This window comes from Talpa occidentalis, unplaced genomic scaffold (genome assembly GCF_014898055.3).
Source record: "Talpa occidentalis isolate TD23 unplaced genomic scaffold, MPIMG_talOcc4v2.1 talOcc4.7, whole genome shotgun sequence".
Taxonomy (NCBI): domain Eukaryota; kingdom Metazoa; phylum Chordata; class Mammalia; order Eulipotyphla; family Talpidae; genus Talpa; species Talpa occidentalis.
The window spans coordinates 52204787-52217951 of NW_023605083.1; the positions used below are offsets into that span (position 1 = coordinate 52204787).

Sequence of the window (13165 nt, forward strand, 5' to 3'; positions counted from 1 at the left end):
CTGGTCCACATCTCCAGTGTCTGACCTAGTGCAGTATTGGAAAGGACAAGTGCCATTGGATTTCCAGATGTTTTCCCTTTTTAATAATCAGAAATGATGTACTACAGCCAATTTGATGTTTGCCTTAGAAACGGTTCTTTAAAAATGTATCATTGGTGCTTTAATGGTGTCAGTAGCTCCTTTAAATGTCTGGCTCCCCTCTCTGCTAAATTATTAGTCTGTGAGAGCTCTGCATGAATGATCTACCTACTAAATATGGAAAAATACTTTTGTATTTTCCAGAACTCCAGAAAAATGGGGATTTTCCCAAGCAATTCAAGAGAACTCATATGGAACCCCTGGGTAAGAGCCCTCACCACGATAAGAGGAAGAGCCATGGCCCAGGGAAAAACAACCGGTGGTCTCAAGAAAAGAAGGAAACGCAAAAAGAAGCCAAGGGCAGGAATAGTAGGGAGCGGGAGAAGCGCAGGAAGGCTGACAAGTGTCACGAGGAGGACGAGGACTTTCCAAGGGGCCCCAAAATCCACCCTGCAAAGTCCAGCACATTCAAACCCCAGAAGGCTCACAAGTCCTTCCACCGCTCATCACATCACCACAAGCCCAGGGAAGACAAGCTGCCCAAGGAGGGCAAGCGGGGCAAGCCCAAGAACAAGCAGAGCCACTTGGAGGAGGATGGCAACGATAATTTATTCTTTATCAAGCAGAGGAAAAAAAAGTCTAAGGTGCGGGACAGCTTCTGATTCTGCTTCCCGGCATCTGGGGGGTCACCACATCCCCCCACGGCCAGCAGCATCTGTGTTGTCTGTGATTCCCTGAGTGAGTTCTTATTCCCAGCCACACCAAAGCTGCTCGCCAGGGACCTGGGAGTTCATAGGTCCAGCAGGCCATTATGGAAGTAAGCAAAGACAAAGTCAGACTTGCCCCTGTTCTGGTACATCATTTTTACTCAGAATCTAGGGATAGGAAGAATTTATGTTTTGAAGAAAACTTTTGAAACTACTTTGAAAAAATAAAAGTTTGTCAATTTTAATTCGTATGCAGTATGAGTATGGAAATTAAATCCTTTCAGGAAGAGAAATTAAGGGAAGTATGAAAAATTCGTCACTCTTTCAGCATTACCTTTTTTTTTTAAACATTGGAAAGGATAATAACTATCGATCTAAATCCAGTCTTTCTTGCTTCTGAAACTGGTGTCAGAATCTTCCTTTGGTGAAAATATCACAAGTGCAAAATGGAGGTCTCACCACCAAAGTCCTAGTGAGACAAGGAATCACTGCTGGAGCAAAATACAAGTGAGGCATCGAACCCGCACGGAATGTCGCAAGACAGGTTTCCTGAAATGAGTTGAAAAAGACTCATCAAAGATTTTGATATAATCTCAATAAAATGATTTTTACCATTTTTGTAGCCAGATTCCAACAAGACTGCCATTCATATAGAGATGAAATTGCCCAACTTAAAAAATTGCTTGTTTTCATGGGTTTTTTTTAACTGCCACAAAGCTATACAAAAATTTTGTACTTGTGTACCTTTTGTACTTATCAAAGCCAAATGTAGAACAAGAATAAAATGTCTGAAATAGAGTAAATAACATGTTTTGTAAAAAGATGATGCAAATTTGGGTGACAAAGGACTTCAGGATCTGAGCTCAAAAGGCACTTGTGACCCAAGCTCTGCTCTGAGCAAAAGTAGAACAGGATGGAATCAGGTACATTTTGCTTCTTAAATGTGTGTTTTACTCTTTGCAAAGTACACAAACTGCTACATAACTTTTGTATCTTTTGTGGGGGGAAAGGAGATTCTCTCCTCCCTCCCGAATCGAATTGAGTGTCAGTTGTAGGTCCATGATCTTTCTAGTCCACCACCTTCCCTGCACCCACCCAGCTCTCAGCTAAGTGTAAGGTGCTTGGTTTTATAACATCAGCTGCGATTATTTGAACCCTAAGCTGAGTGCTCAGTCTTTTTACATCCTTGGTGTGGTGACAGCCACAAACGATGGCTCCCTAGAGCGGTGAACCCTGAGATAATTGGCATTATTCCTCAGGGGGACCTGGGCGGGCGTGGTTTATCTGTGTGGGCATGGTTTATCTGTGTGCTGTGACTGCGATCCTGAGGATCTCGCTTCAGAGCATAACTGGAATTGCCCTTCTTTACGGTCTTTCATACCTAGAGGATTGCTCAGAGGATGGGAGGAAGGAGCTCTCCCCCCCACCCCATTTGTTTCTTCACATTATGTTAAATTTTCTCCTTGTTTTTCTTTATTAGTCAAATATTTTGTACTGTGCCGGTGACCAGCCTCCGGCAAAGTCGTGTCAGGGGTTCCTGAAAGGATGAGACAGCCTCGGTGACCTGTAAGGGGCTGAAACTTAAGGGCTGAGGGGAAGGGGATGAGGTAGAATGAGGAGACACCGACACTTGGTGAGGTGTTAGTATCTTCTCCCGAGAGGCTCAGCAGGATTTTTATTTATACATTTTTTGCAAGCAATGAGATTACATTATCATGTGCATAGAAACAAAGGAGAAACAATCAGTGCATCTCTTTTTCCATAAGCTTTTGGCCACTACGTGCTCTCAGTAAGAAGGCAACCTTCAAGGTTAATAAAAAACTAAGCCTTATACTAAAACTCAATGTTTCAGCTAAACAATAACCTAAGACAGTAGATAGCCGCCAGTACATCCCTATCAGCCAAAGCCTAAGCAAGAAAAGACTCCTCTTATTCACATGGCCTTCAGCCGGGGGACCAGCTGCTACTCAGCTATCAGAACTTTTTCTACCTAGAAACTCCTTAACTCAAATAGCTTCATTTAAAAACTTGCCCAAGAAACTTCAAGAGAAGGCAAAAGAAGGACCTACTGTAATTATTGTGTTGTAATGCTTGTCAGGCATGTTCAATAAATTGTCCCCCATTGTCAAGTGGGCCAAACTGCCCAACAACTAATTTCTAAACAGACAATTTTCCGTGCCATTTACTTACAGTATGCTGATACATGTAATTTATTGCCTAATATACTTTCTGATAAATTTTTCTCTCTCTATGACCAAGAACAAAAAGCAAAGGGATACCAGATCTTCAGCCCCATGGTGTGAGGCCCTTTCTCTTAGCTGCTTGTCAGTATCCTATCTGGCTGGGGCAACAAAGCTCCCTGCAGCAGTACTGGAATATAATTTGCCCTTCAGGTCTGTGCATTTTTTTTTTAAAGATTTATTTATTTATGCATACAAGAGCTGGGATACAGGCCAGAGATCCCAGGGGTGAGAGGATCCACCAGAGACAAAGTGGGGAACGGAGAACTGGCAGATTGACTGAAACACAATGCTGAGGGGAGCAGCGGGCGAGACAGGAGAGGTCTGCCTCGCCATGTGGGTTGCTCCCTGGCCAGCTGGGGATCAAACTCATGCTGCAGAGGCTGCAGATTGCCCCATAGTGCGATGCTTAACCCCTTGCGCCACCAGGGAGGCCCAGGTCTGTGCATTTTTATCCAAGTGGGAAAGGAGACTGAGCTGCTTTTTGTCGGCGTGAGGATGGTGGGACGAGCAAAAAGCCAGAGGCACTTCTTCATTGCCCGTGACACCAGGTTCCTACACCAAGTGTTGAGCTAAAAGTCAGTCTGCATACATTAACTTTCTGTACAAAATAAGGGAGCTTAACGTTTATAGATTTGACAGTGAAGTATGACTTTAAGTGAATAAATAGCACTGAAAGAAGAAAAGTAAATGGCCAAATGATAAGGCCCCATATATAATTAGAATAAGGAAGACTAAAAGTCTTTTTGCTCAGGCCCCAAGGGGCTAGTTTCCCAGCTCCATCATGGAGAGAAACTCTCCCATGCACTCAATGGAAACTCTTGCTTTCATGGACTATGCTATTAGCAGTGCTTATTGTTAGCACTTTATGTTTGTATACATTTTATACAAGGATTACATTCTCATTTTAAGGGAAACAATTTTTTAAAACAAAATCTTACCTGATTTTTCCACTCAAAGCTACAGTTAAAACTTTTAGTTCTATCCTTTAGACATTTTTATGTACATACATACTTTGTTTTGTAACGTATTTTTTCATTTAATACATTGTGAAAATCTAATCAAATGTATTACCTACATTATTTTCAAGGGCTACATAATGTCCTATGATAATTGATACCGAAATTGTCAGGTCTAGTCTCCCAGCGCTGAGTCCCAACCACTAGACCCCCACGGGTTGGTGTTTTTCACGAAGTCGCATCAGGAACTTCGCAGACTCTCAGGCAAGCAAGCGAGAAGAGGCAGGTTTGTTTAGAGAAAGAAAAAATTTATTGAGGAGAAAAGGAACAGAAATAAAGTGGACTCCCAGGCCATGAAACAAGGCCAGGGAGGGGCAAGGAAGCCAAAGGGGAGTCGTGTCTCAGGGAATATAGACCTTCTTTCCCTCATTATTTTAAAGCTCTGCCAGTCTCTTTGTGATTGGCTAGTTTTTGGCTGTCTCACTTAATCTGCTACTGAGCAGGGGATCTTTACATTCCTTATCTAACAGTCTCCCAAATGAGCACCCCTGCATTATAGGGAAGAAAGTCAAACATCAGCTATTGAAGAAAAACAGGCTGGCGCCCACTGATCTCAGTGCTGACCCCTTCTCACCTCCCCCTTGCATAAATATCCCTGCACTCTGACAAAGGGCAGGACGGTGGTCTTTCAGACATGACTCTGCTGCCCTCCTAATTTGTCCATAAATTAAGCCACTCTCCCTTTACCACCTGAGGGAAACCAAGGCCAGCGTTAACAATGTTGTCCTTGGTCCTGGGATGTTTATTATTCCCAGTGGAATTAGTTGCATTCCTCTTATTGCCCTTATCTCTGAAGCCTTCCTTAATTCTCCTGAGGTTCCCCACCTGCACTGTCCTTGAGGCTGCCTAATTCTCCCTAACTTGCCCTCGGATTCAATATGACTATACCATAATTTATTTAATCAATTCACTGTTGCTGAACATTTTGTTTCCAATTTTCAGTATTTACAAAACATCCTTCAACATATGTCCTCCTCTGACTAGTTAATAAAATAGAATTTATGGGTCAAAGAACATGAATATATTTCATTCAAGTTTTAATATCTATTTCAGTATTTATTCCCCAAAGTCAGGTACTCCACAGCCACTTCTACATTCCTGGCAGCGGGAGAGATAACATACTCCCTTGATAGTGGATGTTTTCGTTCCTTTTTCTCTTTGCCATTCAGATGAGCAAGGAAACACTATTGGTTAGTGCTTCAGTGTGAGAGTGATGTGGGCTGTGTTTATGGAAGGAGAGACAGGATTAACTCTCATAATCTGTTGATAAAAGATACAGAGAAAAGCTTCTCATAGGAAACAACCGAAAACTCTTCTGCCAACAAAAGATTACATAGCAAGTAAGAGCCTTTCATTCCTTCATAGCTATCTTGATCCCTTGGTCTTCCACTTTTTTGGTTTTCACAACTCAGAGGGTGCTGCTGGTATCTCGTTAGTGAAGAGAGGCCAGGGATGCTGCTAAGCACGGGAATGCACACAACAGCTCTCACAACAAAGAAGTATCCAACCCCAAAGGTGAGTGGTGCTGAGACTGAGAAACCCTAATTGAAATCCTGACCAATTTCTCAAAAGGAATTTTGCTCACTAGGAGAGGCGTTCAGGACGGATCCTCATCTTACAAGGCTTGGCCCTTCACCCAACTGTGACAGTGTTGTGAGTTTGATGGGATGTGTCCCATTGATCTGAAATAAGGACCACTAGTTCCATGGCATGAAGGTTGACAGACTGTTTGGGCCACTTTATCATGGAGAGACAGGGCCACTTGAGATTCAGCAAGCTGAGGGGAATTACTAGTATAACCTGGAAGCCTGGATGCAAATACTAGCGCATCTAGCTGTGGCCTTAGCTCTGGTAAGATGGGTTTGTTATGGTATGTGAACAAGGAGTTTTAACTGGTGGGGAAGAATTGGAGACCACCTAGTGGGAATGATGAAGAACGTCAAGTTGCAAGAGCTGTTACCAGGCCCCAGGACCAGCACAGGCCCTTAGGTTTTATGTTGGACTTGGATTTCAAAGGAGTACTGGAGTACCAAGTGTTGGAAGACACGGCTTTTTATGCATGCCAGGGAGTCATTTCGTGTGATGAAGCTCTCACACTTGCTCAATCCAGAGAGCATAACTTAAATTTCTGGTTCATTTAATGAACATTGTACATACCCATGCCAACAGTCATGAAGTAAATCACTTTCTAAGGTGATGCACTAGAAAGCATGTCCAATAAAACCTAGTAAGGGAGTAAAAAGACGGAAAAAGGAATATATGGATTCTAAGCCAGTCGCCTTACCAAGTCAAGTCCCACAGAGGGAAGCTGTCAGACTCCTGAGGGAGTCTGTTTAGTTCTGTTTTAAGTCAGTCACTATTTAAGAGCTGCCCCCAGGCATCTTTTCCAGTAAACTCTAGCTGTATGCTCCCCAAGTGACTTTAGGCAACACCCTGACAGAGACATAGGGCTATGAATGAAACACTAACGTTCATGTGCTGTATATAACTATTATCTCAAGAAGGTTCTTCCCACAAATGGATACTTGGCAGTCATGCACCAGAATATTTTTTATTATTTTTTGAATACAGAAAATACAACTTCATTTAGATGTGTTACATGGAACTATTTTCTCAATAAAGTTTATCTGTTTAACCTACCCATATTTGACAGTGTTACCTGAAAGAGTTCAGAATATCAAATTTATTGTAGCATTTATCATAGTCATTATCAAAATAGTTTCAGGAATTGCTGCTTCCAGCCAGGATTGGACTAGTAGGGACCAGATTTACCCCCCATCCTGAGGCAATGTAAAAATATATATGAAGTTTTCAAGACAGGACATCACAGAAGGAAGGACTGCACTCTGCAATAGCAGATATGAGGGGTGTGCCCTGCGGTGGCCCCATTTGACTGGAGAGCTTCCCGATGGTGGAGCCAGGAAGGAAAGCCCAGGAAGAGCTTTGTGGAGCTGAGGAAACAGATCTAGGAGCCTAGAAAATCCAAAATGGCTAGAGTTTGTGGATCAAATCACCAGAGAGAAGAGACCTACATGGAGAGAAAACAGCAATCCCAGCGGTGCCCTGCGGAGTCTTCAGCTGAGAGATGATCAGCAGCACATCGTGTGAGGAGGCCGCCTGAAAGGAAACTCTAGAGCTCACACAGAGCTAAGAATAGTTTGTTCTCACCAGTAAAAGCAAAAAAACTCTTAGTTGATTCAGCCCTGAGTCTAGTACTCAGAAGTCTTTACTCAGTAATGGAAGAAATTAGCCCCATTCTAAACTCTTGTCTGGTTCTGCCTAATAACTTAAAAAAGCAAGACCTGAAAGAGTCTGTTTCCAAATAACTTAACCAGCTCTAGGAACAAAGCTCAAGAGTATAAGAAAACAAAAATACCCAGGCCCCAGTAAGGTAAAATTCACCATGGAATACTAGAAAAATGTAAACCAATCTGCAGACCAGGAAGTGGATGCCTGGTTGCCTGAGGGTGTGGGGGGGTGGTTAGGAGGGGTGGCTGTAGCACAGCCCCCTTTGTGAAGGTAATCTGCTTCACGAATGTAAGAGTATTTTAGATAGTCCTCACAAAATACTTCCCCAGTAACATCTAGGCTCATACTTGATCAGATTGGGCACCATAATCAAGCTAAATTGACACATAAAGTTAACCATCACAGAGATCTTAATCCCAAATATGGAAACTGAGGCAGAATAGGGCAAACTAAGGCAGACACTTGACAAAATCTTAAACCCTAGAACATGGTGCCAGACCGGCCAAGTAACTTTTGTACCTTGGCAATTATATTATTTAGTTTTGCATCCCACATAAAATTGTCTTTAGACCGGAACCAAGCTGAACATCTATAAGGTCTATAAGGTCAACTTGTAGATGCCAAAGGTTCTTGCAAACCACTCTGTGTCGGGGAGAACGGAGCAGGCCAATGTAGTCAGGCCTGCACCTAGAGATGCAGACTTTGGCTTGGTGCCAAGAAGCCCTTCCTAACTGGAGTTTCCAATGTAGGCCAGGGGCCTGGCACACCTGGAGGTAAGCAACTCCCTGAGGAAGAGGTTCTATCGTCCACTCACTGAGACTGGGGCCAGGGACCAGAAGGTCTATGAGTTCTGGTAACCCTAGTTACTAAAATATTGCTCACAATTAACAGCACCCCTCAGAAAAGTCCCTGCTTCTTCCTTCTCTCTGTGCCCCTCCCCCCCCCCAGTGGAAACCATCTGTGTCCTTTTCTCACCCTTCCCCCACCTGCCCCTCTCTCCAGTCAGTCTCGCCTGATTAGTCTTTCTGGGAGGAGAGCCAGCCAAACTCACCTCTGTCTCAGCCCCTTTTCACACCCCACCTCATCCTTCGCACCTACCCCCCATGGAGCCCCAGAGGGCCCAGGGGATGCACCATCATCCTGGACAAGTCATGGGTCACCAACCACCTCTCATGCCCACACCCATTAATCATCTCTTCCTGGTGCTTTGCATGGCAGCCTCCTGCACTTGGCTGCTCAGGGGAGTTTTCTGGTTTCATCATTTCAATTAACCTTGGCCTCTTGGGTCACTCTGGATTCCCCTGACACCCCACCACAAACCTAGCCTCTGAAGCCTGCCTGCCTGTGCTCCACAAGTCCTACCTTTCACTCCTGTCACCCAGACAGGCACCATCATGCACCACCTCTATCCCATCATACAAGTGATGGAGAGAGAGAGCCACGGCAGGGCTCTGGAAGCTCAGGTGTATGTGGGAGCTGCAAAGAGCCTAAAAGATTATCTAGTCCACTCTGGTGCATCCTACTTCTCCCCCATTTCCCAGATGGAGAAGTTAAGGCGGGATGAGGGGAAATCTTACTCATAGTCACACCTCAAGTCTGAGGCAGAGACAGAGCCAGCTTTGCTCTTGAGACGCTCCCTGTTGGCCCCCTCTGCCTCCCTCTACCCTGCCTCGTCAGCAGAAAACAGCTTCTCTGAAAACATCAACAAGTCAGGAATGAGTGGAAAATGTGTCTGGTGTTTAAATACTGAATCTCAGCAGCCTGATTCCCTCCAGGCATCCTCTGCTCAGATGGCGGTTGTTTGCCTGAAATTCTGGGCACAGCCATGTGCGGGGCTGTGGCCTGGGAGCTGGGGGGACTGGAGGGAGAAGAGACCTAGCCCAGGCCCGCAGACCCGCATTCCCACTTTTAGCTCAAGGAACTGAGCATCTCCCCAGAGTCATCAAAAGAGCCAGGAAAGAGCCAAAGGAATGAGAAGATAAAGGAACCAGACCTGGGGAGAGGGAGAAAATGGGGAAAGAAACAGGAACAGTAGCAGATCCAGAAAATGCAGAATACAGCTGGAGACTTGAAGTTGCCAGACCGTCGCGGGCCGACACAGGCCCCAGCACCTGCGAGGAGAGAGCGTCTCGGTGCTCCCACGACAAAGACCCTGTCAGGAGCAGAAAGCTTCCATTCTTCAACCTGGACGACCTTCAGAAATGATAGTTCTAGAACCCTCCCTGGAACCCATGGGGAAACTGAGTTGGGGCAGAGTCAGGACAGGTGCCCAGACCCTGCATCCCCTGTGGGGCTGTCTGCCGGGGAGCAGGACCAAGAACCGGGTTTGAAGGCGGCACAAAGCAGGGGAACCAAAGCTGGGTGTTGTGCTTTCCTGAGCGGCCAGTGAGGCAGAAACATCACAAAGGACAACTGGGGCGTCTCTGACGAGACGAGACGCTGTGACAAACTGATGTGGTTGTGATGGAGAAAGAAGGGCTATGAAAGTGAAATCTGCCATTTGTGAAGTAGGAAACTGAAAATGTGTTCTCCGTCCCATGCAAATCATCTGGCCTTTCCTGCACCTGCGGCAGCTCACAACAAATACAGTTCTGGGATCCAGCCGGCCTCAGGTTCTCATGGCTGCCTGGGGAGCAGGAGCAGAGAAGGCCTCTCCACGCCCCTGTCCAGGAGGGGCATGTGGATATGCCCAGGCTCCATCCACAGGTGCCTGCTGGCCTGAAAGGTGACCCCACTGGGGCTGTCTTCCTAGGGACAGCACTCAGGGCCCTCCCCAGGTACCTCTGGATTCCTATCCCACGCCTCCTGCCACTCCCCCTTCATTCCACCCACATTTTCACCCCTGTGAGAATGTGCTCACCCTATGTCTCCTGCTGGAGATGCCTGCCTTCCTTTGCTCCCCCCAACCCTGTCAGTCGGGTCAGAAATTCCCCAGGGGAGCTTTCCCTTGTGTTCCAGCACCATGAGTGTCTCTCAGTCACACCTCCAAGCCCTGTTCTTCCTCGTGCTCACCCGTTCTACTGGGTTTAGCTGTCTATTTACTCTCATTCTCCCTGAGTAGACTGGGAGGCCCTGGAGGCAGGTACCATGCTTGCATCATCTTTGTATCTCTCAACCCAAGCCTGTGCTTGCCTCCGCCCTCCTGCCCCCAAGGGCTCAGGATGGCAAACATCCTGCACGCATGCTGCTAGTACCCCAGCCTCAGGCCAGGGCAGACACTGTCTATTAGTCATGATCTCCTTTTCCTTGGAGGCTCATCAACAAAAATAGGAACTGCCTGGCACCAAGGTTGACTGTCCTGCCGAAACAGAACCAGCAACTGTCCCTGGGATGGGTGCTCAGTAAATGTGTGAGTGGGACCCCAGCTGGGGGCTTTGGCTCCTCCCAGATTTGGCTCCAACATGGCCTGATCTCTCTGATTTCCCAGGGATGCCAAGGCCGACTTCCTCACACCATCCTCCGCATACCTTCTGTGCCATCTAGGAAGAAATGCAGAACCTTCCTCAGTACATATACCAACTCACACGCAAGCACATTCCCAATCCCACATGCACGTATGCACCTACATACATGTTCAGATGCTCTCACACCTAAACTCTCATACATCACATGTGCACACAGGCAGACCAACTCAAACTCACACGTGCTCACATGCAGAGACACACACCCACGCACTCACCCCTGCACACATGTCACAATTGTGCATGCTCCTGCACACACATAGTCACACTAATACACACAAATATACACTTTGGTTGAACATTTGGTGAGTTTGGGGGACTTCAGTGAAGACTTTGAAGCGGAGTCTCCCACAATCCTGTGTTTCCTGCTATCCACCCTCTCCCTCTCCCTGTTCTTCCATTCATTTCAGCACGACCCCATCCCATCGTCATATTTTTGACCCTCTGTTTTATAGAGCCGCCTGCTGCCCACTCCGTCACCAGGGCCTCAGGAAGGTATTCAGGATTGGACTCTGCAACGAATTCACACATCGGAGGTGACCATTTATGATTGCTGTCACTTAGGTAGGGTTACATGTATTTGAACTTCATGTAAATGGAATCATCCAATATGGACTCTTTTGTCTCTCATTTCTTTAGCTCAATGTGTCTGTGAGATTCAGCCATGGGTAGAATCTTTTAAAGCTTTATTTCAAACATTGAGAGTTGGAACGCTAAAGTTAGAGGAGCCCAAACTTAAACACAACAGTTTCCTAATCACCCCACCACAGAAGCGGGCTCTCATGAAAATGAGCTTTGATCCTCTTCTTCTTCTTTTTTTTTTTTTTTTTTTGATCCTCTTCTTTTAAAAGCTTACACAGAACATAACCCTCAAGGACCACAATGTATAGCAAGGACCCCCACCCCCACCCGCACTGAACATGGAGAGTCTCACTCCAGCCCACGACTTAAGAGACTCTATTAATCCCAGGCTGGATTTTCTATGCCCAGTGGTTTTCCATTTTGTTTTTTAATTTTTACTCTAAGGACTTAATTCTAACAAAAGAGTCAAATTACTGCCATGCTTTAAAATGAACTTGTTTAGGGGAGTTAAAAACAGGCTTTAGAATATAGAGCTTTAATTAACTTTGGGAGATGGTAATTAAACAGCCTCTGTGCCCTGTCTCATGCTTTGCAAGGAAGAGAAACCAGAGGCGAGGTTCTTACTTTGGCAAAACAATGGAAACATCTGAAGAGTTTTAAGCTCCCCCTACTTAGGCAGCACCCCCAGGCCAATGCCAATGGGGTGTGTTGGGTTGGGGCCCGGCACCATGCTAGTTTTCAAGCTCCCGGGTATGGAAGGTTGAGATTCTCTACTGTAGATTGACAGCTGCCAACAGTGATGGGCTAAGAGGGGAGGCAGGGAAATGGGTGAGGCTGAGAGACACAGAGAGGTCTTCTCACCAAAATATGGTAAGCTTTGGAAAGAACCAAGGGGGAAACAACCAGGCCAGACGACACTGAGGGACAATTCAAGCCCCTGAGGGAGAATTCAGCTATGGGCCAAACTGTGTCCCTGCTCAGCTCGTATGTTGACATCCAAATCGCCAGTACCACAAAAAGAGACTGTATTTGGGGATAGGACATCTTAAAGAGACATTTAAGTTAATACAAAGCTATCCAGGTCTTAATCCAGTCTGAGTAGGGTCCTCATAAGAAAAGCAGATGGGGATGAAGAGAGCAGAGCACAGGCACAGAGGGATGACCCGGGGAAGAGGATCTGCAGCCGTGGAGAGGTCCAGGGACTGCAGCCCCACCAGCCTACTGCTCTCAGACTTCGACCTGCCAGAACTGTCCATTTCTGTCATTTCTGCCGCCCACCCTGGCTGTGGTGCTTTGTTCAGGCAGCCTGGGCCGACAGTACAAGTTTGCTTTCAGCTCTTTACTCACACGTGTAAAGGGCCTCCCAGGGGCCCAACCTCTGGCCAGAATCTCCATCTCTAGGGCTCTTCCCTACAAATCCATCAGGAATGCACTTATAGAATTATCTGTTAACGTGTCCTTGGATATTCTTTGTAGATGTTAGGAATGTCCAGCTGGGAGAATGGGGAAGTAAATGAGCAATTGGTTCAGCTGAGCATGAAGAAGTCAAAGTTTACCTGCTTTCAGCATGGACCTATGTAAAAAGGTATCAACCTTAGCCTTGATCAAGAACCCCATCCTGAGATCGCCTAACCCCACCCAAGACCCAGATCGTTTGTCGACTCTCTTTGGCCTCTAAAGTCTAAGTTCTCAACAGGTAGCCCTCCCCATGCTCAATATACACAGCCCCACAGTGAGTCTTCCAGCTTTTCAGGCTGTGGCTCAACCTACCCATACATGCGTGTATAAATGTGAAAAAATAAGTCAAATTATAACTACACTTTATTATT

The 13165-nt window shown here is 46.0% G+C and overlaps 1 protein-coding gene across 3 annotated transcripts in view; it reads left to right on the forward strand.

Annotated features, from left to right (window-relative positions):
- Positions 1–4021, forward strand: part of ZCCHC7 (zinc finger CCHC-type containing 7) — a 202058-nt gene extending 198037 nt beyond the window's left edge. For all 3 annotated transcript variants that reach the window (XM_054689193.1, XM_054689192.1, XM_054689194.1), the window contains exon 9: positions 283–4021. In XM_054689193.1, coding sequence (XP_054545168.1) covers positions 283–740 — 458 coding nt within the window. In that variant the 3' untranslated portion in view covers positions 741–4021. The remainder of the gene's footprint in view (positions 1–282) is intronic.
- The last annotated feature ends 9144 nt before the right edge of the window (positions 4022–13165 follow it).